Genomic DNA, 26,855 nt, shown 5'->3' on the forward strand with positions numbered 1-26,855 from the left:
AGAATTTCAAGGCTTTGTTCTCATTTTGGCTCTAGGGTAATTGTAAGATTGTATCTCATGCAATAGTGACCTGTATTTACATCTATCTTTATATTCTTGATCAGCAATTATTTGTACTTCTATTTTGTATGCTAGGACATTAAATGGTTTGAATGATTCTGCCAGTGAGGCATTTGAAGGATGTGAAATGGTCTTAGTCTCATTTCTTTAGGCAACTGAGAAATCGGGCTAGATGGTGGTACAGCAGTAATGCAACTGACCCACATGGAAAGGTCTTGGGTTTGCTTCCCGAGGCCTCCCTGTACACACCAATCATGTCTACTAATCTGTCTGGGCTGACAAAGGGAGTGGATCACAGTGTAAGGATCCTGAAGAAGTGCCTGTCTCTCTGATGGAAGAAATACTTTTCCTGTTTCAAAAAAAAAGTCTTATTGCTGGTTACATTTCTTTCTGTGACTTTGGAGAACACTGGTGTCCTCCCTGATACATGAGCTAGGTAAGATACTGGTAGGTACTTGGATAAAACAGATGCCCCATTTCATGGTTCAGCCTCTGTCCTTTGTATAGCTACAGGAGAGCAAGGATGCCCAAACATACCTTTATTTGCTCCTGGAATAAGTCTTGGTGTGTAAAGCCTGTATAGTATCTGAGTTTGAGATCAAAGGGGATGATCAAAATATGTGGAAAAAAAAAACTGAGACACTCCCTGCCTGATAATTCCCTGCTTTTAACTTTGATAGGTAGGTAGTACTTGTCAGCCTGTACATTTTATTTCCAGTATCATGCTAGGAATCTTGGTGGGTGATTCTTTTATTTGACATACACGTATAAATGGATCAAAAAATACGTTCACCTAGAAAAATTGACTTCAACCAAAAATGCAAAACTGGTTTCAATGAGCTTAGATTTCCTGGTATATTACTCCTAACCTTAAGGTAGAAGTAATGCAATATCCACTTAAATGCTCACATTTCTGACCCAAGCTAAGGGGCTAGAAAAACTCACAATAGTCCCAAATAAATCTGGGAAGCTATAGTAGTGGTGAAACCTAAGACTTCCAGGGAAAGTTTTAAGTAGAAAGCCTTTAATCCTACCTGGATACCTGGATAGTGCTTTGCTGTGGGTTTCTCAGCATGAGTCCAAACCTCACAAAGAATCTTTAAAGACTGAGTTATAGTTATCCAGTAACACAAGTATGGCAATAGGTCCAATAGGCTAGATACAGGGGCTGTATCAAAAATGGTGAAAGAAATCAAGGACCGAATGCTGAGACTTCCCCTTGTGTCCCATAGTTGGAAGAACAAGTAGTTGGACCCTAGGTAGTTTTCCGCTTCTTGGCAGAGGGTCGTTCAAATACATCTCGTACTCCAGCTGCCTTTTGCTTAAAGAACTTTGTGTTTTGGGCACTCTCTTGGCCCCATGCTGAGTCGAAGGAGGTGGTGTCTTGATCAACAAGATGAGTATATTTGGTACGGCCAGAACGTCCAAAGTTCTTGACCTGAGGAAAGGGTGAAGAATTACACATGAAACATGACATTCCTTTTACTTTACTTTTCTCTCCCATATTCTTAAGGTTTCTCATACCAACCTGCATGACTTTAGGAAGAATTGTTTTATTGAAATGATCCTCCAGAGTAGGTGCACTAAAATCTCTCTTGTATACTTCTTCATCTTCATCCTATAAAAAAGAATCATACTATCAGTCTTGTGGTTTTATTTCCCATATATGCAAACCACAAATGTATTACACTCTCCGAGGGATACAAAGAAAACGGTACTGAGATTTTTCTTAAGAGTTTACAAGTTTGGGGAATCAGCAGTTAGCGTAATGGCTATGTCACTGGACTCCCACGTAGTTGACCGTGGTTCGCGTCCCAGACCCGGTGGCTTAAAACTCACGCCAGGCGCGTGTGCATGCGTGCCCAAGATCCCGAGAGGAGAATGGATTGCGGCGTGACCATCCCCCCTGGGGGGGTGATTTCTTGCTTTCTGTCTCTATGTCTCTCTCTGTCTTTCTGGTGAGCGCACACGCCCTACAGTGGGAAAAAAAAAAAAAAAGAAAAAAAAAAACCTCTCCAAGAGTTTACAAGTTTGGAGCCAGCAGGTGGTGTGGTGATTAAGGGCACTTGACTCCCACATGGCTGAACAGAGTTCGAGTCCTGGACATGGTGGCTCGCTTTCTCACTCCCCGCTCCCCTCTGGTCAGATTAAAATAAATAAATAAAGTTCAATAAAATAATTCCTTGTTTTAAAAAGAGTTAACTAGTTTGGATGATACTTTTTCCCTTTGTTGTATTATCTTTTTCCTTCCTAAATGTAGACAACATTTGAAGATGGGCTTATCCCTATGTACTCATGTACACACTGTGCTCATTTACTCATTTGACTGTATACAGGCCTCTCAAATCTTCAATCCTGGGGGCTGGTAAGTGGCGTGGTGGTTAAGGGTGTTGGACTCCCATATGGCTGACCGCAGTTAGAGTCCTTGACCTGGCAGCTTGCTTTCTCACTTTCCCTTTCTCTTTGGTCAAATTTAAAATAATAACAAATAAAATTAAATAATTCCTTTAAAAAAAAATACCCTCCAATCCTGAATTTCCAACTGATCACACACACACACACACACACACACACACACACTAGTTTTTGCTATGGGGCATGTGCACTCACTCACCAGGCACTCACCAGGGGAGGAGAGAGAGAGAGAGTGAAGAATCTTCCCCGGGAGGTTGGTGGCCATGCCACAATCCCTTCTCCATTCTCTTCTTGGGATTTTGGGCATGCACACATGTCCCCAGAGCATTTTTTTTTTTTTTTGAGAGATTTTCGCTATAGGGCGCGTGTGCTCGCCAGAGACATAGAGACAGAAAGCGAGAAATCACCCACCAGGGGGAATGGTCACGCTGCAATCCCTTCTCCATTCTCCTCTCGGGATCTTGGGCACGCATGCACACGCGCCCGGCCTGAGTTTTAAGCCACCGGGTCCGGGATGCGAACCGTGGTCGACTACGTGGGAATCCAGCGACATAGCCATTACACTAACTGCTGGTTAGTGTATTTTTAGAGCATTTTTCAAGCCAGGTATGGGACTTGAACCACAGGTTGACTATGTGGGAGCCCAATGCCCTTAACCACCACACCACCTGCTGGCTTCCATGCTCACAAACTTATCATCTGGGTTATTATAGTTTTTCCGTATAGTCTTATGCACTACCACTGCATTACTGTTTCTAAAACCAACTCTAATGTCCCGCTTTGTTCAAAAACTTGAATATTCTCTATTTCTTAAATAACCACAACACTTCTGTGTAGTAGTCAAGGCCAAATATTACACAGCCTTAATCTAACATTTAGTTCTCCTAGCCACTTTGCTTTACAGCTGATACTTCCTCTACTCCTGCTGGTCTCTTCACCCAGAATGTTTTCTAACCACTCAATATCAAGAGTAGTACATCTAAAATATCACCTCCTGTATGTCATCCTTGTCAATCTTCTACCAAATATAACATCTCTCTTCATAACTCCTACGGTACTTTAACTTTTATAGTGTTTATTTGCTTAGCCTACTTTTAGACTGCAAGTCTTTTTTAAAAAATTTTATTTAGTATTTCAGTTTGATTGGAGAGAGAGTGAGAGAGTGAGAGAGAGAGAGAGAGAGAGAGAGAGAAACCAAACTGCCAGGCTCAGGACTCAAACTGTAGTTGGCCATGTGGGAGCACCCCAACCACCACGTCATCTGCCGGCCCCAAACTGCAAGTCTTTTGATTATGTATTATCTAGAAGTGCTAACTGGTGATGTTTACATAGTAAAAACAGACAAGTTATTTATTCAATGAAATATAAAGTAACTAGAGAATAGTTTCAAATCAATGTGCTAATAAGATATAATACTCTGAGACACAGGCTATAAGCATACCTGTTGAAGTAATTAAAATTAGCATGACTTTGGTTAAGAAAGGCTTCATGGAAGAGTTCAGTCCTTTTTTTTTTTTTTTGGACAGGTTTTTTTAATAGGGCGTGTGTGCTCACCAGAAAGAGAGACAGAAAGCAAGAAATCACCCCCCGAGGGGGGATGGCCACACCACAAACTCCTCTCAGGATCTTGGGCACACATGCACATGTGCCCAGTGTGAGTTTAAGTCACCAGGTCTGGGACTTGAACCCTGGTGGATTACATGGGAGTCCAGCGACATAGCCATTATGCCGACTGCTGGTCCCCTAGGATAATTAATTTTTATGAGATCTATTTTTCTTCTTGTTGGGTGTGAAAGTCCCTCATTTAGTCCCAGAAGTCATTTTTTTAAAAAGAATTATTTAAATTTTACTTATTCATTCAGTTATTTTCATTTGACCAGAGAAAGACAAACACACAGAGATAAGGAAAGTAAGAAAGCAAGCCAGGGATTGGAACCGTGGTTGCCCATATGGGAGTGTCCAGTGCCTTCACCATGCCACCTGCTGACCCCCTAAAAATCATTTTAATCTCATGCCTTTGTCCAGATGAGAAGAGGCAATATTTGAGTTTGGTGCAACAAAAAGCTTAATTATTAAATCCACATGTACTAGGGCGAGCAGGAAGAGTAGTGGTGGAGATGCTGGACTCCCACTTGACTGACCACAGTTCAAGTCCCTGACCTGGCAGCTTGCTTTCTCACTTTCTCTCTCTCTCTCTCTCTGGTGAGTGCAGATGCCCTGTAGCAAATTTTTAAAATAAAAATTTAAAAATAAAGAATTATTTATTTAATTCCATTTATTATTAGTTTTTAACTTGACCAGGGAGAGAGAGAAGAGAGAAAAAGGGAAAGCAAGAAAGCAAACTGCCAGGTTGAACTGCGGTTGACCATGTGGGAATCCAGGGCCTTTAACTACTATGCCACCTGCCGGCCCCAATAATTATTTATTTATTTATTTTAAATTTTAATTTTTTTTTTTGGAGAGATTTTCACTATAGGGCGTGTGCGCTCGCCAGACAGACAGAGACATAGAGACAGAAAGCGAGAAATCACCCCTCAGGGGGGATGGTCATGCTGCAATCCCTTCTCCTCTTGAGATCCTGGGCACGCATGCACACGCGCCTGACATGAGTTTTAAGCCACTGGGTCCGGGATGTGAACCGCGGTGGAGTATGTGGGAGTCCAGCGACATAGTCATTACGCTAACTGCTGGTTCCCGGCCCCAATAACTCTTAAAAACAAAAACCCATATGTACTGAGCAACTACATAATAAGTAAACATTTCCTAGTGATCAGAGAGGCTGAAATTGATTTTGGAGGTCATCTTCACTGAAATTTAAAAATTTTATTACTATCTGTGTTGAAGGCAGGATTTTAGCTGCAGTAGAGATATTCAGAGTTTGATAAAACACTTGAAAAAAGCTACCGTGGTCCCCCTGACTGCCCTGCCCCCCCGCCCCTGTCCCAAGATTTTTGCTATAGGGTGCGTGTGCTCACAGAAGAGAGACAGAAAGAAAGCAAGAAATAACCCATGGAGAATGGCCACACCACAATCCTCTCCCCTACATTCTCCTCTTGGGATTCTGGACACGGAGACACATGAGCCTGGCATGAGTTTTAAGGCGCCTAGTCTGGGACTCAAACCACTAGTCGAGTGATGTAAAACCATTATGTCATTTGCTCGTCCCAATTTTCTAACTTTTTACATCTTACCATGAAGAAGGCACCCCGGTGATAATACTTTTGTAGGAACTTGTATTTGCCCTTCACAGCTTTGTTGGTGATAACTTTGCCATTTGCTCGAAGCTCAGCTCGCCGCTCACTCAGTCAGGTTTCGCATGCGTTCAATTTCTGCTTTCTCTTTCTCAAGCCTGTCAGGAAGCAAAATTATTTATTAGTATTGTTCCAGTCTCAGAAAGACCCAAAGACTTCCAAAAGTCACACAGTTCCATTTCTTTCAAGCACTATTCACCTTCTTTAATTCTAGTAGTTGCCTGTTAGTAGTCAAGACCAAGAACTCAATAAACAAAAAGATACATTGGTTTTCATTATGTTCACCAGACCAGGTATGTTTGCAAACTTCCAAAAGTTGATTCTAGCCTCTCATAGTTTCAGACATTATTATTGCTTGATTTTACAACATTACTAATGCCTTTTTTCTAAAAATCCTTCTTTGAGCCAGCCAGGTGGCATAGTGGTTAAGGTGGCTGGATTCCAAATGTCTGATTGCATGGTTCAAGTCCTGGACTCAGTAACTTGCAAAACACACTGGGCGTGTGTGAGTGTACGTGTGCCCCCAAAATCCTGAGAGGAGGGACCAGCAGATGGTGTAATGGCTGTGTTGCTGGACTCCTGCATAGTTGACCGTGGTTCAAGTCCCAGACCTGGTGGCTTAAACTCACAACAGTCAGGGCTGGCAGGTGGCGTGGTGGCTAAGGGTGCTAGACTTCCACATGGCTAACTGAGCTTCAAGTCCCAGACCTGGTGGTTTGCTTTCTTCTTTCCCTCTCTCTCACTCTGTTCCTCTCTGGTCAAATAAAAATAAATAAATAAAATACTTTTTTTTTTTAAGAGAGAGATTCTGCTATAGGGCATGTGTGCTCACCAGAGAGACAGAGAGACAGAAAGGGAGAAATCATCTCCCAGGGGGGATGGCCATGCTGCAATCCCTTCTCCTCCATTCTCCTCTCGGGATCTTGGGCATGCACACACATGCACCTGGTGTGAGTTTAAGCCACCGGGTCTGGGACTCGAACCTTGGTCGACTACATGGGAGTCCAGCAACAGTCATTATACCAACTGCTGGTCCTGATAAAATAATTCTTAAAACAAAAAACCACCCACACCAGGCACATGTGTGTCCATGCCCAGAATCCGGAGAGAAGAATGGAGGGGAGGGGATTGCTGTGTAGCCGCAGGGGGATGATATCCTGTTTTTCTGTCTCTCTGGTGAGCACACATGTTCTATAGCAAAAATCTCTCTCAAAAACAAACAAACAGGGTGGTGTGGTGGTTGAGGGTGCTCGATTCCCACATGGCCAACTGCAGTTTGGGTCATAGACCTGGTGGGTTGCTCTCTCTCCCCCCACCCCCACTCTGTCCCTCTCTGGTCAAATTAAAAAAAAAAAAATAAAGTTAAATAAACTAATTTTTAAACAAACAAAACAAAAATCCCAAGAGGAGAATGGAAAAGGAGGGATTGTGGGGTAGTCATCCTCCCAGGGGATACTTTCTCACACTCCTTCTCTAAAGAAGGGAAAAAGAGCCTTTTTGACTTTAAAAAAGTCTAAGTACATTTAAAATAACTGTCCAAGGGGGCTGGTGGGAGGCATGGTGGATAGGGCACTGGACTCCCAAATGGCTGACTATGGTTTAAGTCACAGACCTGGTGGCTTGCATTCTGACTTTCCCTTCCTCTCTCTCTGGTCAAATTAAAAGATGATAATAATAACAAAAACAAAAAAATAAAATGAAATAAGTAATTATTTAAAATAAAACAGGGGCCAACAGATGGCATGGCGATTACATTGCTGGACTCTCATGTGGCTGACCACAGTTTGAGTACCAGTTCTGGTGGCTTGAAACTCATGCCAGGTACACTGTATATATGCCCAAGCTCTTGGCAGGAGAATGGAGGAGAAGGGAGGGCAGCATGTGCACACATGCACCCTAAGGTAAATGGCACATGACTTTGTTTGTATTCTTTTATATATAAACACATTATAATCATATATGTGGAACCAGGAGATGGCACATAATGGTTACATTGTTCGACTTCCACATGGCCCACTGAAGCTTGATTCCTGAACCTCAATGCTTGAAATTCACACTGGGTGAATGAGTGTGCAGGCCCAAAATCCTGGGAGGAGAATAGAGAAGGAAGGATTGTGGCATGGCCATCCCTGAGGGCTGATATCTTGCTTTCTGTGTCTGTCTTGCGCACATGCCCTAGAGCAAAAATCTCTCTCTCTCTCTCTCAAAAAAAAAAAAAAATCAAATATGTGCTTACAGGTCATAAACCAAGGATCATCATTATTAGAGTGCAGTGACTTCTAACCTTTTGTTAAAAGGTTTTGTTTGGGAGGTAGAGAGGGACACAGATACCTTTTTTCCAAATAAATGCACATAAACACAAAATTCTGCATATATTTTAAATGGGTGCACATACTCCTTCAAGCCTAGGATGAGAATTTAAGAAACTACAAGCTAAGGAAAGTTATCTACTAATGATTTCCTTTGTAACCTGGGATTACCCTTTCAAACTATTTACAGGAATGGGTGACAGCTCAGAAATGATTCTGCTCTAACTTAAGGAGTAAGGTAGATTACTTAAGGGCCACAAATTCTTCCCCTCACAGTGTACATGCTCCTTTTCAAGGTAACCTCTGCTGTCCCTCCCATCCAGAGTTGGAGTCTACTTCTCCACCTTCTTGAACCTGGACTGGCCTTGTGACTCTGACTGGATAAATGGCAGATATGATGTAAGTTCTGGAACCTAAGCCTCAGGAGACCTTTGCCAATTTCTACTTTTGCCCTCTTGGACTGCTACCCTGAGATTGCTATGTAAGGAAGCCAGTCTAACCTACTTGAAGAACAAGAACCAACTACCAGTGAAGCCCCTTTTGGACTTCTTAGCCCAGACAATCTTTCAGTTGGTTGCAACCATATAAGCCAGCCCAGGTGAAACCAAAGGAAATGTTCGACCAACCTCCAAAACTGTAAGAAATAATAAAATCTTGTTTCAAGCTACCCAATTTTGGGTTGGGTTGCGCAACAACATGATGTTTAACTTTTGTGTGTAAAGGGAGTGTTCGCAGGCACTCCTATCATGGAGAAACACCAATGAAGCGTTTCTTTTCCTTGATGTTACTGTAACAAATGACTGGAAACACACCCAGCTGCAAGAACCTTAAAGAAAAGAAGAATGGAACTCACAGTAGGTGATGAGCCTTGGAGTTGCCCTACTAAGAACCTGTCCCATCAGCAGCATTAATTCTAGGCCTATCCTTTTACTCACGCTTCTCGATCTTCTCTATCCCTCTTGATTCGTTTTAGTTCTCGGACTTTCCACGCCTCGTATTCCTCCTCATCATTTTCATCATCAGTATTGAGTGCATCCAATGCAGCCAAGGACCGCTTATTCTCCTCCAGTTCTTTCTTGGTCTCCTCTTCTACAATCTGGATAGGGAGGAAAATGCAGCTGTTGGATTTCCTTGTTCTCAGACAACCCAATTTCACTACTCCTTGTACTCAATCCTCACAACCACTCCCCAGCACCTTGAGTGTGTACTTGCGCCTCTCTTCAGCCATGCGTTTTGCTTCCTGCTCCAGCTCCTTCTGTTTCAATGCTTCAGCCTCACGTTCTTGAACTGTTACTCGGTCTTTCCTGCAGCACGAAGTTCCTGTTAATTACTCAAAGTCCTCAGAATGGAGCTCTTTGTTCCCCTATATCTAGTCCTACCCATATCAAATAAAGCTAAACAATCTTATTATTTACAGAGAGCCCAAAACAGAGACATCCCAGGTTTTTAGAGCATCAAAATTCCATTCATCTTTGAGAATTGTATGAATAACAACAAACTTGCTAGAATGTAAGCAGTAGGATTCCAAGTGATTAGGAAAGAAATAGAAATTTTCTCTTTAAGCTTAATTTTGTGAGCTTAGGCAGATATGTGCTTTTTAATGGGAAAGGATGTGAAATCAAACTCAGGCTGTCTGCTAACACCAAGATATTCTTCAGCAAACTCTGAATGGCTAGGGCACCAGGCAGAAGACTGGCACTTAGTGCTTAGATTTGAGAAGAACAAGGGATAGAAAAGGGACTTTCTGTCTTCAGATGTGGAAAGTAGTACTATGTGGATTAAGGCCTGGGTGATGACATACTTACTTTCGAATAAAGACTGGCTTAAGGCGAGGCTCCATCTCATCTTCACTGTCCGTGTACTCTTCGTATTCAGATTCTGATTCTGACTCTTCCCCAGAACGTCCCTCATCTTCAACCTCCATAACTTCCATCTCTTCATTTTTTCTCTCCTGTGCTCGCTGACGCATCATGCCACGGCGCCGCTCTATTTCCTATCAAGTCACACAACTGAGCCAGTCAGTCAAATGGCCTGTGCTCCAAAATGGCTTTTTACTTTTCCCTTATCAAGCTAACAAATTCTGGTATGAGTTAATGCAACTCAGCACTGTTTCGATCCTACACCCGACAGACAGGGAACATGAACAGAGGTCTGCCAAAAGCAGCGATATTGTACCTTTAGGATCTGAACACAGGACCCCTGGCCCCAACCTTTTCTAGCACCCAGAAAAAACTACGTTTTCCTTTATCATACCTCATCATCAATTTCTTCCTCCTCTTCTTCACTGCTATCTTCTCGTTCCATGCGCCAAGCATCTCCTTCTACCTCTGAGTCACTTTCTCCTACCACTTCAGGCTCCACTATTTTCCGATGTCTAGCCAGTCTGAAAAACAGCAGCTCCAAGTGTAACACCAGTGTCACAAAAACGGAGATACCTCAGTCACATTTCCTTACTTACAGAGTACCTGCTATTATGTTTGCTTTCATTAATATTGAAATTTTGAGATGGGGAAACTGAGGTAGAGATTAAATAAACTAATTTAGAGTGTCACAGCAAATGTTGAGCTTAAAACATTCAACATATATTGTGGCATCCTCAGGACCATGGCAAACACAAAAAGGGACATAGCAGGAAATTTTTAATAGCTCCAAGTAGTTTAGTTTTAATACACTACATTCTATTGGTAACACTGTAACTTTGTGAAACTAGGTTTCTGGTGGCTGCTATGCTAAGTACATCATGGAAATCAATATAGAACAGGAAATGAGAGTGACTGTACCAACTGATTCCAAGGTCTGAAAACTGTCTGTATCCACTAGGCATATAAATGCCACTAATAAATAACTGTGGTTATGTAACAATTAAGTGTTTTCTCTTTGATGGCATTATATTTTTCCAGAGGCTAAGTTGTTGGAACATAAATACATAAATTACTTGGATCTAATTATTTCATGTAATGAAGCACTACTGTTTTTGCCTACGAGCTCTGTGAAAAGATTCCTGAGACAATATGAACTGTAAAAGTTTAGCATCACTGGGACCAGCAGATGGAGTAATGGTTATGTCGCTCAGCTCCCACGTAGTTGACCCTGGTTTGAGTCTCAGATCTGGTGGCTTAAAATTCAGACTGGGCATGTGTGTATTTATGCCCAAAATCCTGAGAGGAAAACAGAGAAGGGACTGTGGTGTGGCCATACCCCCGAGGGGTGATTTCTCACTTTCTGTCTGTCTCTCTCTGGCTCCCCAGTGAGTGCACATGCCATATAGGAAAAATATCTCTTAAAAAAAAAAGTTCACGATCACTGGGTTTGTCTATAGGTAATGTCTCAATTAACATATAACACATGAGACCCCTCATTGGGAAGCTCTCTCTTTTTTTAGGATTTTGCCATAGGGTGCATATGCTCACCAGAGAGACAGAGAGAGGGAAAGTGAGAAATCACCATCCAGGAGAAATGGCCATTCTACAATCCCTTCTCCTCCATTCCCTTCTTGGGATTCTGGCATGTATGCACACATACCCAGTGTGATCTTCAAGCTGCCTGGTCCAGGACTGGAACAGTGGTTGACCACATGGAAATTCAGTGCCTTAATCACCATGCAACCTGTTGGCCACTGAGAGGCTCTTTCTTTTCTTCTTCCCTTTTTTTTTTTTTTAGAGAATTTTGCTATAGGGCATGTGTGCTTGCCAGAGAGATAGAAAGTAAGAAATCGACCCCCAAAGGGGATGGCCACACTCCAATCCCTTCTCCTTCATTTTCCTCTTGGGATTTTGGACACACACACAAACTCGTCCAGTTTAAGCCTTTGAGTCGAGGACCTGAATTGCAGTTGAGTATGTGGGAGTTCAGCGACGTAACCATTACATCATCTGCTGGTCCCCTGGGAGGCTCTTTCTTTTTTTTTTAAAAAAGAACTATTTTATTTAACTTTATTTATTTTATTTCCTTATTTTTAAATTTAACTGGAGGGGGATAGAGTGAAAGAGAGAGAGAGGGAAAGTGAGAAAGCAAGCCGCCAGGTCTGGGACTTGAACTGTGGCTGGCCATGAGGGAGTCCAGTGCTCTTAACCACAGCACCTGCCGGCCCTGGGAGGCTCTTTCATTTTTAAAAAAAATTTTTTGGAGAGGTTTCGCTATAGGGCATGTGTGCTTGCCAGACAGACAGACAGACAGAAAGACAGAAAATGAGAAATCACCCCCAGGGGGCATGGCCACGCCGCAATCCCTTCTCCTCCATTCTCCTCTCGGGATCTTGAGCATGCATGCACATGCGCCCGGTGTATTAAGCCACCAGGTCCAGGACTTGAACCACGGTCAACTACATGGGAGTTCAGCGACATAGCCATTATGCTAACTGCTGGTCCTGGCTCTTTCTAACAGACCTTTATTTTATCTTATTTTTTAAAAGAATTATTTATTTTGAATTTTATTTACTCATTCACTTATTTATTTATTTATTTAAAATTTTGACTAGAGAGAGAGAGACAGACAGAAAGTGAGAAAGCAAGCTATCAGGTCTAAGACTCAAACCATGGTTGACCATAGGAGAGTGTCTTGCACCTTAACCACCACACTACCTGCTAGTCCTCCTGACCTTTATTTTAAATTTTAGAAGGATAATGAGTGACCACATTCCCTACTATTACCAGGCTTGATTATACTGAATTCCCTTTTCCTTTCCTGTTTTTCCATTTCATCAGGATCTGAAGCATGTGCCCACATACAACATATTGCCCTTGAGGCCAGGCTTTGAACAACCATTGGCCATGTGGGATCACCCTTTCTTTGTACAGTGCTAAAGCACTGCACAATGGGGCCAAATTACATGAAACCTTTCATCAGGTCTTTTTTCCTATTTCATCAGTATTATTTCCCCTTGTCAACATTTAAAATAAGTGAGTAGACAGTATCAACTTCTCAGGTTTTTTGGCTAAAAAGACTCCCCTCAACAAATAGTATATATTTTCTGTTCCCTTAATGGGTTAATTATGGCTTTTAGGCTCAGAAATAACAAGTAGTTTTCTGAAGCTTCCATTTACTGGTTGCATAACTTTGGTTGTTTTATTTTCCTAACGCCTGTGTGCCTCCGTTTCTTCACTTATAAAATGAGGCTAATAGTAGGGACCGTCAGATGGCATAGCAGTTATGTCACTGGGCTCCCATGTAGTCAAATGTGGTTCAAGTCCCAGACCTAGAGGCTTAAAACACATGCCAGGGGGATCAGCAGTTAGCATAATGGCTATGTCGCTGAACTCCCACGTAGTTGACCGCGGTTCAAGTTCCGGACCCAGTGGCTTAAACTCACGCCAGGTGCATGTGCGTGCGTGCCCAAGATCCCGAGAGGAGAATGGAGGAGATGGGATTGCAGCGTGGCCATCCCCCCGGGGGGTGATTTCTCGCTTTCTGTCTCTCTGTCTGTCTCTGTCTGTCTGGTGAGTGCACGTGCCCTATAGCAAAAACCTCTCCAAAAAAAGAAAAAAAAATAATAAACTCATGCCAGGCAAGTGTGCATACATGTCCAAATCCTGAGAAGAGAATGGAGGAGAAGGGATTGCGATGTTGCCATCCCCTCAGGAAGGTGATTTCTTGCTTTCTGTCTTTTTTTTTTTTCTTTCTGTCTTTCTGATGAGCACATGTACCCTATCACAAAAATCTCTCTCAAAAATAAATAAATAAGGCCGGCAGGTGGCATGGTGGTTAAAGGTGCTGGATTCCCACATGGCCAACCACGGTTCAAGTCCTGGACTTGGTGGCTTGCTTTCTCACTTTCCCTTTCTCTCTCTCTCTGATAAAACTGGAAAATAATAATAATAAATAAAGTTAAATAAAATGGTTCTTTTTAAAAATAAATAAATTAAAAAATAAAATGGGGCTAGTAGTACATATTTCATAAGGAGTACAGAATTAGTCAGTGTAATCCCGCTGGAATAGTGTACTTGGTATATAGTATTATCCAAGTGTTAGCTGTTAGTTTTTTTGTTTAACTTAACAAAAAGTTTATTATGAAAATGTACATGACCTGATTTTTTAAAAAGAATTATTTTATATCATTTTATTTATTCATTCATTTAGGATTTTTTTTTTTTTTGGGGGGGAGAAGTTTTTGCTATATAGCTGTGCTTGCCCGAAGGACAGAGAGAGACAGAAAGCAAGAAATCACTCCCGGGGGGATGGCGATGTCACAATCCCTTCTCCTCCATTCTCCTCTCAGGATATTGGGCACGCATGCACACATGCCTGGCTTGTATATAAGCCACCGGGTCTGGGACTTGACTACATGGGAATCCAGGACGTAGCCATTACGCCATCTGCTGGTCCCTCATTCATTTAGTTTTTTAATTTGACCAGAGAGAGACAAAGAAAGAGGGAAATGAGGGGCTGGCAGGTGATATGGTGGTTAAGAGCACTGTACTCCCACATGGCTGACCGTGGTTCCATGTGGTCTTGGACCTGGTGGCTTGCTTTTTCACTTTTTTCTCTCTCACTCACTCTGTCCCTCTCTGGTCAAATTTAAACAAACAAACAAACAAAGTTAAATAATTCTTAAAAGAAAAGAAAGATGGAAATGAGAAAGCAAGCCACCAGGTCTGGGACTCAAATCATGGTTGGCTATGTGGAAGTGTTCAGTGCCTTAACCACCATGCTACCTGCTGGTTCTCCTGATTATTTTTTTAAGAGAAATTTTTTGCTATAGGGGTGTGGTTTTGTCATCACACCCCAGGGAGAATGGCAAGGCCACAATTGCTTCTCCTCCATTCTCCTCTCAAGATTTTGGGCACGCATGCACAGATGTCCAGCATGAGTTTTAAATCACTGGGTCCAGGACTCAAACCACAGTCAGCCACGTGGGAGTCCAGTGACGTAACCATTATACCTTCTGCTGGTCCCATATGACCTGATTTTTACATTATAGTAAAACAGGCCCATTGACAAGGGGACATGGATTTTGCTGTTGAACAGCCATTATTTATACTTGTTCCAATGTTCCCTAACATGATGATATTATTTCCTTGTATTACCACCATCCCAATATTATTCTGTTGTCATTTCTACAGTCATCTATCACAAGATTCATAAATGGATCAAATCCCCACAATATTCCTTTGATATGTTTGCCACCACTTAATTTCAATGATAACTTCTTGTCCATACCTTTTCTCAATTTGGGAGGGTAAGCTTTGCTCATGGTACCTACTCGACAGGCTTAGAGATGCCTTTGAATAGAATTCTTGGCTTCTTCATGTTCCCCTGTGTTGTTCTTTTTTTTTTTTTGAGAGGTTTTTGTTATAGGGCACGTGTGCTCGCCAGACAGAGAGAGACATAGAGACAGAAAGCAAGAAATCACCCCCCAGGGGGGATGGTCACGCCGCAGTCCCTTCTCCTCCATTCTCCTCTCGGGATCTTGGGCACGCACGCACACGCGCCCGGTGTGAGTTTTAAGCCACCAGGTCTGGGACGCGAACCGCAGTCGACTACGTGGGAGTCCAGCGACATAGCCATTATGCTAACTGCTGGTTTCCCCCCCTGTGTTGTTCTTAACCAACCTTTAGCGGTTCAAGTCCAAGGGAACATAACCTTAGTCATTACCTTTCTTCCACATCTTCACTAATGCGGTTCTGTAAACGCCGCAGTCGAGGGTCACTAGAAGAATCTTCTTCCTGTTCCTCAGGCTCTGCTTCTTGTTCTTTGGCTTTCTTAATGAACTGAAATTCTTCATCCTCTTCATCTGAGGACTCCATAGGGGCATAGTCTGGCCTCTTTCCGGACACATAACGTTTTACCTTGACTTTTTCCATCGAAATTTCACCTGGGTGAGAAAGATAACATATTATGTTTCAGCACCCTCTTTCTCCATGTCCTTCAACCATTGGCCTTTGCAGGTAGATCCCTGAATTCCTAGTAGACACAAATCTAAGCAAAAGAGAGCCACTAACTAATCATCTATTCACGTAATAGTGCATGCATTCTTACTAAGGCCGTGTCACAGGAAGGCATTCCTATGAATATCAACTCTAATGAGAACAAGGCCTACTAGGAGTACAGTAGAGCAAGCTGGGCAGTGAAACAATAGAAAAGGTCCACCCTTAAAAAGGCCAACTTTAGGATCAGCAGATGGCATAATGGTTATGTTGCTGGACTCCCACATAGTTGAATGTGGTTTGAGTCCTGGACCCTGCAGCTTAAACTCATACCAGGTGCATGTGCATATGTGCCCAAAATCCTGAGCAGAGAATGGAGGTAGGTGAAGGGATTATGGCATGGTCATCCCCCCAGTGGGTGATTTCTCACTTTCTATCTCTTTGGCAAACAAACATGCATTATAGCAAAAATCTCTCTTTAATAAAGAAAGAAAGGAAAAAGGCCAACTACAGGCCAGTCAGGCGGCATGGTGGTTAAAACAGCTGGATTCTACATGGCCAACTTTATAGTTCAAGTCTTGGACCTGGTGGCTTGAGAAACATGCTAAGTGCATGTGCCAAAACCCTGAGAGGAAAATGGAGAAGGGATTGCAGTGTGCGCATCCCACTTGGGGATGATTTCTCACTCTTTCTTTCTGGTGCGTGCATGCATTCTATAGTAAACTGAAAACAAAACAAAACAAAAACAAAAACCCAAACCAAAAAAATATGTTCAGTTAAAGAAAAAAGGCAAGTTGCACAAGCATAGGTACAGCATATTTAAAGAACAAAAAATAATTGATACTTTTCTGCAACCACAAAAACTCTTTAGTCTCATTCTGAGAACAGATACAGTGTTCCTTTTTCCATCCATACTTACAGAAGTTCTAATCTTCCCTCTTAGGATCAATTTAACTGCCCACCTTCTTCAAGAAGCTTCCTTGATTACTCCAATCTAAAGTGATTCTTGCTTTTCTGTCCTCCCAAAGGACAGATGTCAGGGCTGGCACATGGCATGATGGTTAAGGGTGCTGGACTCTCATATGGCAGAGCGTAGTTCGAATCCTGGACCTGGCTGCTTGCTTTCTCTCTCTATTTTTAAGAATTATTTATTTAATTCTACTGGCTATTTTTTATTTTGACCAGAGAGAGAAAGGGAAAGTGAGAAAACAAGCTGCCAGGTCCAGGACTTGAACTATGGTCAGTCATGTGGCAATCCAGTGCTTTAAACCACCATGCTACCTGCTGGCCCCCACGCTTTCTGTCCCTCTCTCTCTCTCACTCTGCGCTCTGTCCCTCTCTGGTCAAATTAAACATAAATAAATAAATAACATTAAAGAAAATAATTCTTTAAAATAATATCATGCTGGGAAAGTTTATTAAAAAATATGACAGATGTCACAAACAAGACTGTACATGGCATAAAATGTGCCTCTTCTGGGACCAGCAGTGGGTGTAATGGCTATGTCGCTGGACTCCCATGTAGTTGACCGTGGTTCAAGTCCTGGATCCGGTGGTTTAAACTCACATCGGCCACGTGTGTGTGTGCCCAAGATCCCGAGAATGGAGGAGAAAGGATTTCGGCGTGGCCATCTCTCCCACTCCCCCGACCCTCCCAGGAGGGTGATTTCTTGCTTTCTGTCTCTCTGTGTCTTTCTGGCTAGCCATATGCCCTATAGCAAAAACCTCTCAAAAAAAGTGCCTCTTTTTGTATGTCTTTTATCTACTAGAATATGAATGTCTTCCATTCTCACTGAATGAATTCTTTAAGGTTAGGAATCTGTCTTACACTATTTTTTTAAAAAGAATTATTTAACTTTATTTATTTTATTTATTTATTCATTTATTTTAATTTGATCAGAGAGAGAGACACACACAGAGAGAGAGAGAGAGAGAGGGAAAGTGAGAAAGCAAGCTACCAGGCCCAGGACTTGAACCATGATCAGTCATGTGGGAGTGTCCAGCACCTTAACTACCATGCCACCTGCTGGTCCCCTGTCTTACACTATTTTGTATTCAACTTACAAAGGACAGTCGTTGAGCTGTTTGAAAAGGATAAATTTGAATACACATGGTTCCAGCCTCATGGAGGTTATGAGCTTATGATCTTGTAGTGAAGGAAGACAGACATGAACAACTGTGATTGACGAGAGTTATAAAAGCAGCATTAAGGGCTAGCAATAGCCATACTGGTTACATTGCTAGATAAAGTTTGAGTCCCAGGAGGGTAGCTTGAAAATCAGGCTGGGCACGTGTGGATCTGTGCCCAAGATTCTGCAAGGAGAATGGAGAAGGGATGTAGCATAGCCAACCCCCCTAGGGGGGTAATTTCTCACATTTCCTCTCACTGTCTCTGTCTCTCTACAGAGTGCATGCACCCTAAGGCAAAAACCTCTTAAAAAGAAAAAAGGGCTAGTGGATGGCATAATGGTTATGTCACTGGGCTCCCATGTAGTTGACTGGGGTTTGAGTTCCTGACTGTGGCTTAAAACTCACACTGGGCGCATGTGCTTGTGTACCCAAAATCTGGGAAGGAGAATGGAGAAGGGATTGCTGCGATGGTCATTTCACCAAGGGGTTATTTCTCAATTTCTGTCTCTGGAGAGCCTACATGCTCTCTAGCAAAAATCTCTCTCTCTCTCAAAAATAAAGGGCAGCATAAACAGGGGTCAGCAGGTAGCCTGGTGGTTAAGGCGCTGGACTCCCACATGGCCTGTGGTTCCAGTCCTGGACCCAGTGGCTTGAAAGTCTGTACCTAAGATCCCAGGAGAATGGAGAAGAGATTGTGGCTTGGCCATTCCCACTGGGGAGTGACTTCTCACTTTCTCTCTTACTGTCCGTCTCTCTGGCCAGCACACGCATCCTATGACAAAAATCTCAAAAATAAAACAGTATAAACAGACTGTTGTAGATAACAAAAGAGGCTGTAACCCTCACAGCGTCCTGCAAATAGCCACTCACTGTGGAGAACAAGGGGAGAGGAATGGTGGTTGTATATGAGAGCAGACAGGCCACAGAAACAAGATCAGACACAAGTGAATGTTCCCGTTTAGCAGAGTTTAGAACGGAAAGGTGGAAAAAAGGGGGCGTGGAGGGCGGAACGGGGCCGGGTCTTAGGGGGAGGGCGGAGTGGAGGTGTTGGGCTCGGGGGCGGTCTGAAGGATACTGAGGCAAGAAGAAGTAAATTCCAACTGGAAGAGGGTCGGCACGGTACCTTTCTCATTGCGAACTGGCACGGCCCCCGCCGTAGACTGAATAGGCGGCTGCTTCATGAGTGCGCTTGGGACCGACATGTTGACGGCAGCTACGGTGACTCCTGAAACTTGACTGATTCCAAACAGTGAAACACAAACAACGTCAACGAACAGAAAACCTTTTCTCCGTGGTCCACAGATCACGGCTGCGCGACTGATAAAACACTTCCGGCTGAGCTAGATAAACCGGAATTACGTGACAAGAGGATTATGGGATTTTGGAGGACCTTGCGCGCCGGCACTTCGAGTCTGTTACTGCGCATGTTCGTAGGCGGACTTCGCGTCCTTAATCTCGCAGGATTTGGATGCCGTTTCTGGCGGGAAATTGCTTCCTTTGGGCGTTGCTGTTTGACCGTCTGGCGAGGAAGGACCGAATTAAAGGTTTTACGTGTTAGGTTGGTTTAAAGTAAGGAGGTGGGATAGTGATGAATAAAAACTAAACGTTAAGTAAAGATTTAGAGTTTATGAGGGCTGTTTGTCCATATTCCTGAAAATGAAGAAAAGTTAGTTCTATAGAAGAAAAACTTAACTCTGGCCCCTAGATTAGCTCAGTTGGTGAGGGTGGGTGTGCAGTGGCGCGGTATTTATAGGTTACACTGGAGCACGTGGTGGTGCTTCAGACCAGCAACAAAAGACAAAACCAAACAGTCCAAAGGGTCTGAAATCCCAACATTTTGCTTTTAGGCTTTCAAGTTCTTTCAGTTTCTGGAAACTGCCTATTCAGATATGGTCCTGTTTTTATTTAAGTCCATAAGTAATTACAGTTGGCTCTTGAACAATCTGGGTTAGACCTACGCGGGTACACCTTGACAAGTTTTTTTGTAAACATTGTGTAAATTTATAGTAAGGATAAGTAGATTATAGTACCAGAAATGTATGTTCTATCCTATGATATTCTTTTCTTTTTTTAACTTCGTAGGATTTGGCTAAAATCCCTTCTCTATTTCTTCCTGATCCCTGAACACAACACCTGGCATGTTTTTCAAGCTGCTAATCTGAAACTGGAACTGGGGGGGTTGGTCGTGGATCCTTCATCTTCACCCTGCTACTGCCTGGTCTCCTATTACATTCTCAATTTTTCTTTTCTAGCTTTCCTTACTGTATATAATACATGTAACATATGAAGTATATGTTAATTGACTACATTATTAGTAAAAATTTACTGGTCATCAGAGAATCAAAAGTTATAAGCAAGGCCAGCAGGTGGCGTGGTGGTTAAGGCACTGCACTCCCACGAGGCCAACTGCAGTTCAAGTCCTGGATGTGGTGGCCTGCTTTCTCTCTTTCTCTCTCTCTCACTCTCTGGCGAATGGGTATTTTCTTTAGCCAATTAAAAGGTAAATAAATAATTAAAAAAGTAAAGAGTTATAAACAGATTTTGACTATGTGGCAGGTGGGGTTGAGGGGTGCCCATAACCCCCTGCATTGTTCAGTGTTTATGACTCTGAAAGAAGTATGGAATATTGTTAAAAAGCCCTTGGGGGCCAGCAGGTGGCATAGTGGTTATCATGCTGGACTCCTACATGGTTGACTGTGGTTCAAGTCCCAGACCCAGTGACTTGAAAATCATGCTGGACATGTGTGCATGCATGCCCAAAATTCCAGGAGGAGAATGGAGGAGAAAGGATTGCGGCATGACTGTCCATCCTGGGGGGTGATTTCTCACTTTCCCTCTCTCTGTTTTTCTCTGGCAAGCGCATGTGCCCTGTGTAAAAGTTTTTTTTTTTTTTAAAGCCCTTGTCCTCAAGAAGTTTGGATTTTAGTTAGGAAGTCTTCAAGGGCTTCTAGAATCGTAACAGAAGCAGCCCCAATTTATTAGCTGAGTTGTGTTAAAAAAATAAATAAATAAAAAGAGCTAGGGACCAGCAGTTGGTGTAATATCTGTGTTGCTGGACTCCCATGTAGTCGACTGCAGTTTGAGTCCTGGACCTGGTGGCTTAAACTCATGCCAGGCGTGTGTGCCTGTGTGCCCAAGATCCCAAGAGGAGTATGGAGGAGAAGGGATTCCACCTCAGCCACCCCCCTGGGGGAGGGGGTGATTTCTCACTTTCTGTCTCTCTGTCTCTGTCTTTCTGGTGAGCGCATGCGCCCTATAGCAGAAACCTCTCAAAAAAAAAAGAAACAAAGCTAATTGGAAATCAGAATTTTACTTTAGAAAGAACTTTTAACTGAGGTGGTGGAGGAGAAAAGGGACAGCATGAGCAAAGTGTTGAAGCCTAGCAATAGCATGATATATCCAGGACACTGAACAACTTGATATCAGTAATTTTTAGTGGAGGAGGGTGAGAATTTTGTGAATACTAGGTCATGGAGGGCCTCAAAGTTGGCTGCTGATATGATTAACTCTCAAATTATTTCACCTGTGTTTAAAAGTAATCCTCGGCAGGGAGGGAATAGATTTAATGGGAAGGAAATTGTTTTGGCTCATGAAACCCAGAGAATGGGGGAGGAAAAGTTCAATATGGATGTGAGTACATGAAATACAATGCACTGAAATCTTACTTATTTTGTGATAGCCAAATGGTCTGATCCACACCTTTTTCCCAGGCTTTGAGCTTTTTAACATCACCCTTAAGGTCTTTTATTAGCAGGTGGACAGGTAGTCATGTGAGATTTAAACAAGCTTAAGTTAATCAGCTCTTAGGAAAAAAAAAATCAAATGTTTTTATAGTCCACTCAGGGAGAAATAAGAGGACATCCAGGCATAGCCAAATTTATTGGAATTTATTGATTAAGCTGGCGCCATGGGGTGGGGGGAGACTCATGTCTCTCATGTTGCCCCGAGTGCAAGGTGAGGGGCACTTATAAAGGCAAAAAATGCACTATCAGGTCTGGGATGATGTGATGATTCAGGTGGGTAAGGTGCAGTGGGCTTCATGGGGCAGGGGGTAAGGGTTAGGTTTCTACAACGGAAAAGCAAAGCAAGCAAAAGCACATCACATAAAGCAGGTTAGAAAAAAGCAGGTTAATCATCCCTAAGGATATGTTCTATCATTACCTAAATACAATGGAATCTTGATAGTCTTTATGGTCTGGTGACTGGACCTTATCTTAAGGCAACTAGGAGAAGTGGGGTGTAAAGACAATAGGAGTGTTAATGTACTTAGACACAGAGGAGAAGGCAAATTTCCATCATAGGAATCTTAACAGTTTACAATGGAGGCGCTCCTCCAAGATGGAGTTGCTCTTGCTTCAATGCTTATTTTTCTAAAAAGAAAATAATATGGTGGTGAAAGGGCATACTTTACTGGTGGGGGAGTTCTAAGGAATTGGCCCAGGCCAAGGCTGCATGTTGATTTCGATTTCTTGTCCTCGCTATTACAAATGGCATCAGAGGATGTTTCCATTTTCTAGGCTCACATTGCAAGGCGAGGTGGTTTGTCCTTAGCAGAAACGTCAGCGTTTTTCAAAGCGAGATTCCAGTTTCCGCCAGCCTCATAATTACGAGATCCAAGGTAAAAAGAAAACCCCCCCCCCCCCCAAAAAAAAACAACCCAACCTAAACCGTAAAATTTGAGCCTTAGCGTGAGACAATAAGGCAATCTTTAAATAGTGCGGGTAATTCCGGTACCGCCCTCGGCTCCCACTGGGGGTGATCTGGGCGGAGCCCGCCCTTTGTGAGTCCTCCCACCCCGGCCTCGCGCCACAGTATTGGCGGGAAGGCACGCTAGCTAGCGTACCCAGGGAAAGATGTCGGAGTCGGGGTCGGGGTCGGGCTTAGCCTCTGAGGAGAAGGCAAACTCCAGACAGCGACTCCAGGTGAAGGTGAGAAACCGGTTGACGCTTTCCAGTGTGTTCCTGTTTCAGTCGTGAAGCATCTGCCAGCAGGAACAGGCCAGCAGGAACTTGCCACTGGGGATCCCTGTCCTGGTTTTTCTCTATGGAAAACTAGGCCTTCGGTGGTGAGGAAGATTCTTACCGATAACCTTTGCAATAGTGTCAGGATCTGGTCAAGGACCCTCTTTTCCCTCCCCTCTGCATTTCCTTTTGCAGCAGTTACTGTCAGCTTTCTACTCTTAAACAATTTCAGTTAGTCTGAAGTTGGCAGTTGGGGTAGTCTCAGTTACAAATGCTAGTCATTATTATTATTTGTCTCTCAAACTCATATGGAGAAGAACTGTGCCCAGTATAATGAATAATTCTATTCATGTTAGTGAATTATGTATCTAGATTGTGAAGGGGAGAAACATTTTCCTTACAGGCTATCAATTTGGATTTGTATTATTATGAAATCAGAATTAGATTTGTTTATACAGATCTGATGGGGAGACTGTAAGAAAAGGCATGGGACCTGTGATTCTAACAGTTTTCTTTTATTGACTTGAATAGGTGAATGATTGTAAAGAAAATCAAAACATCACTTATGTGTCATTGATACCTGTTCAGACTGCCGTTTTAGGTAAAGCACCTAAGGTTTATCTTGCTCCCTTTTCACTCAGTAATTGCAAGCTAGACCAACTAAAGGGTGCCAAAGCTCTATTAGAAAATAATTCTGTGCTGTGTAAGAGGTATAAGAAGACTGAAATAAAGAAAACGTGCAGGGTTTTAATTCCAAAGATGAATGTCACATCTTGCAAGGAAGAATCCACTTTGCAAAAATCATCCTTCGATGTTCACATTGAGCATAACAAACCACAACACAAGAGCACTTCAGATATGGTGATTCTCAGTGGTGACATGGAAAGCAGTCAGGATGGAGATAGTGATGAAGAAACCACACCAGGATCGGTAAGAATTTAATTATCAGCTTCATGTTTTTATTATTGTTTTGAAACTTGAAGTTTGTTAAACTAAGTTTATCAAGAATCTCTCTAGCTGAGACAAATTATTATCTGATGTATGTTTAATTGAGAGTTCTTATTTTTGTTTTATAATTTGCTAGAAAGCATGTGCACTCCCAGCAGACAGACAGACGGAGAGGGAAAGTGAGAAAGCACCCCCTGGGAGATGGTCACACTGCAATCTCTTCTCCATCTCTCCTTTCTTTTTTAATTTGCTATAGGACAGGCACACTCGAGGGAGAGAGAAAAACTGAGAAAGCACCCTTCAGGGAGGATGACCATGCCCCAGTCCCCACTTTTTCATTATCCTCTTGAGATTTTGGGCACACATGTGCCCAGTGTGATTTTTTTTTTTTTTAAGAATTATTTTATTTAACTTTATTTATTTATTCTTTAATTTGACCAGAGAGGGACAGAGAGAGAGAGAGAGAGGGAGAGAGGAAAAGTGAGAAAGCAAGCTGCCAAGTCCGGGACTTGAACCACGGTTAGCCATGTGGGAGTCCAGCATCCTTAACCACCACACTAACTGCTGACCCCAACCCAGCATAATTTTTAAGCTGCTGCATCTGGCACTTGAACTGTTCCATTAGTTGTGTGGGATCCAGCTGCTCTAACCTCCAGGCCACCTGCTAGCCCCGTGTTTATATTTTTTAGCTAATAAATGGTGGTACCACCATTTATGTACAAGTTTCTGTGTGGGCATATGATTTCATTTTTCTTGTGTGTATATGTAAGAGTGGAATTGCTGAGTCATATGGCAACTCTGATTTTTTTTTTTTTCTCAGAGATTTGAATGCCTTTTTTTTTTTTTTTTAAGCATGCCATAGTGCACATGTGCTTACCAGAGAGAGACAGAGAAAGGGAGAGGGAAGATGAGAAATCACCCCCGGGGCATGATCCTTCTCCACTTTCTTCTCAGAGTTTTGAGCATGCCTACATGCACATGGACTTGATGTGTTTTCTAAGAGAACAGGTCTGGGACTCAAACTTTGTATTTGGCCATGTGGGATTCAGTACCCCATTCATCTTGCCATCGTATGGCTTATTTTGGATTTTTGGACTAAGGATGCTCACCCCATAATATAATTAATGGCAACTAGGAACTAATTTACTATTAGGAAGAATAATTTTATTATTAGTTTACACTATGTGACTCCTTTTTTCTTTTTTTTTAGTTTGCTGTACATCATGTTTGTTTGCTGGGGGATCAGGGAGTCAGAAAAGTGAGAAATCACTCCCCCATGGGGGATGACCACATTGCAATACCTTTTCCTACCTTCTCTCTGGATTTTTGGTATACACAAACACGCACCTGGCATGGTTTTCAAGCCCCTGGGTCAGGACACGAACTGTATAGTCGGTCATGTGGGATCCAGCCATTTTAACCACCACACTACCTAGTTGGCCCCATGACTCCTTTTAATAACAGATCATTTCTTATTTATTTACTTATTTCCCTTACCAGAATGAATTTTATTGGTATTTGCTACATAAACATACAGTGGTAATTCTTGGCACTTGGTAGTTTGTCTATGAATGAAGTTTATGAAATCAGTAATGCCATTTTGAAAAGGATGTTGTCACAGATAATTTACTAAGTTCAAGATAGTTCTATTTAGCAAAATCCAATATTGTTCCCTTAGTACTTTATAAATGGAATTTTCTTCTACTTGTATCCATTTCCTAGGACTTTAGACCCATTTATACTCTCCATATTTAGAATCAAAGGTTCCTTGCTGAAGAGATGTTAATTTTAAGGTAATCTGTGGCAATTCCCACTTTTCACCCTTGAGTATGTTTTTGTGAAGTATGAAGAAAATATAATCCTGCTGATCATGGAATGTGGCAACCTGCCTGCCAATAACTTGATCATGGGGGAAGAGAGATGCAAACATACATTCAGCTGAATGACCTAGCCATGTTGCAAAATTATTCAGTTACTTTGGGTATGTGTTCTGTGGGATCCTTGTCTTGTCTCTTAATTTCTTTATGAGGATGAACACTTTAAAAACATTTTAGGGACCAGCAGTTGGCGTAATGGCTATGTTGCTGGACTCCCATGTAGTCGACCGCGGTTCAAGTCCCGCCCCAGTCGCTTAAACTCACGCCGAGCGCGGGTGTGTGTGCATGCCCAAGATCCTGAGAGGAGAATGGAGGAGAAGCGATTGTGATGTGGCCATCCCTCCTGGGGGTGATTTCTTGCTCTCTGTCTCTCTGTCTCTCTCTGTCTTTCTGGTGAGTGCACACGCCCTATAGCAAAAACCTCTAAAAAAATACATTTTAAAATGAGCAGTTGGACCATTTGGCAGTTGACTCAAAATAAGTCCATTTGGTGTTTTATGTCTCCATTAATGACAGTCAGGTCTGTGAAATCTCTTGAGATGCATTGTAGAATAATTTTTTTCAGAGCCAGTCCTCTTCTGTAATAAACATGTGAGTATAACTGTACAGAAGAGAGCTGTTCACAGAATCTTACTGTTCTCCCAACATGTCAATCTGATATGATGAGAATCTTGGGAGCAGTCTGTTGAAGTAAGAAATAGCTTTATCATAAGGAACTTCATCATCATTAGGGTCTACTGTGGTTTCATCTAGCACTCACTGGTTGTCAGTGGTCTTGGGTATAGGCTTTGGTGGAGCCTAATCACCAAGAACCTCTCTTTTAAGTTTTTTTTTTTTTTTGCTCCCAGTTTTTCCTTCTGCTGCTGCTGTTTCCACCTTGTGAATATTAAGTGTTGTCGCTGTATGTCCTTAATCTTTGAGATGCTGAAGCCTGGAGAAAAGGCAGCCACTTTCAGGGATTGGATCCCGCTTTCCATTGCTCCATCCCCAGTGGCTGCCACTTCCTGAGGTTCTTCTTTAGCAGCTCTCTGTCTCGCGCTTT

General features: G+C 42.5%; 2 protein-coding genes and 1 pseudogene across 10 annotated transcripts in view; 1 reads left to right on the forward strand and 2 right to left on the reverse strand.

Moving 5' to 3' along the window:
* Positions 1-792: 792 nt before the first annotated feature.
* Positions 793-19,229, reverse strand: MFAP1 (microfibril associated protein 1). Its single transcript, XM_006172267.3, is given in 10 exon segments — positions 793-1,498; positions 1,589-1,678; positions 5,667-5,775; positions 5,777-5,824; positions 8,971-9,131; positions 9,231-9,339; positions 9,841-10,028; positions 10,289-10,418; positions 15,626-15,845; positions 19,151-19,229. Coding segments are annotated over 10 exon segments (1,317 nt in total). The 3' UTR covers positions 793-1,315.
* Positions 19,230-19,446: 217 nt separating this feature from the next.
* WDR76 (WD repeat domain 76) overlaps positions 19,447-26,855 on the forward strand; it is a 33,963-nt gene continuing 26,554 nt past the window's right edge. Inside the window, exons 1-3 of one of the 9 annotated variants that reach the window (XM_014581881.2) lie at positions 19,447-19,585; positions 22,545-22,645; positions 23,773-23,918. In XM_014581881.2, coding sequence (XP_014437367.1) covers positions 23,847-23,918 — 72 coding nt within the window. In that variant the 5' untranslated portion in view covers positions 19,447-19,585; positions 22,545-22,645; positions 23,773-23,846. Of the gene's footprint in view, positions 19,597-22,544; positions 22,646-22,732; positions 23,093-23,519; positions 23,919-26,855 lie in introns of those variants that run through there. The other 8 variants (XM_006162879.3, XM_006162878.3, XM_006162880.3 and 5 more) reach the window with 8 other exon arrangements.
* The window catches only part of LOC102478275 (ribosome production factor 1 pseudogene), a 1,326-nt pseudogene continuing 89 nt past the window's right edge, over positions 25,619-26,855 (reverse strand).

The sequence above is a fragment of the Tupaia chinensis genome, unplaced genomic scaffold (genome assembly GCF_000334495.1).
Source record: "Tupaia chinensis unplaced genomic scaffold, TupChi_1.0 Scaffold141044_1, whole genome shotgun sequence".
In the NCBI taxonomy this organism is placed as follows: domain Eukaryota; kingdom Metazoa; phylum Chordata; class Mammalia; order Scandentia; family Tupaiidae; genus Tupaia; species Tupaia belangeri.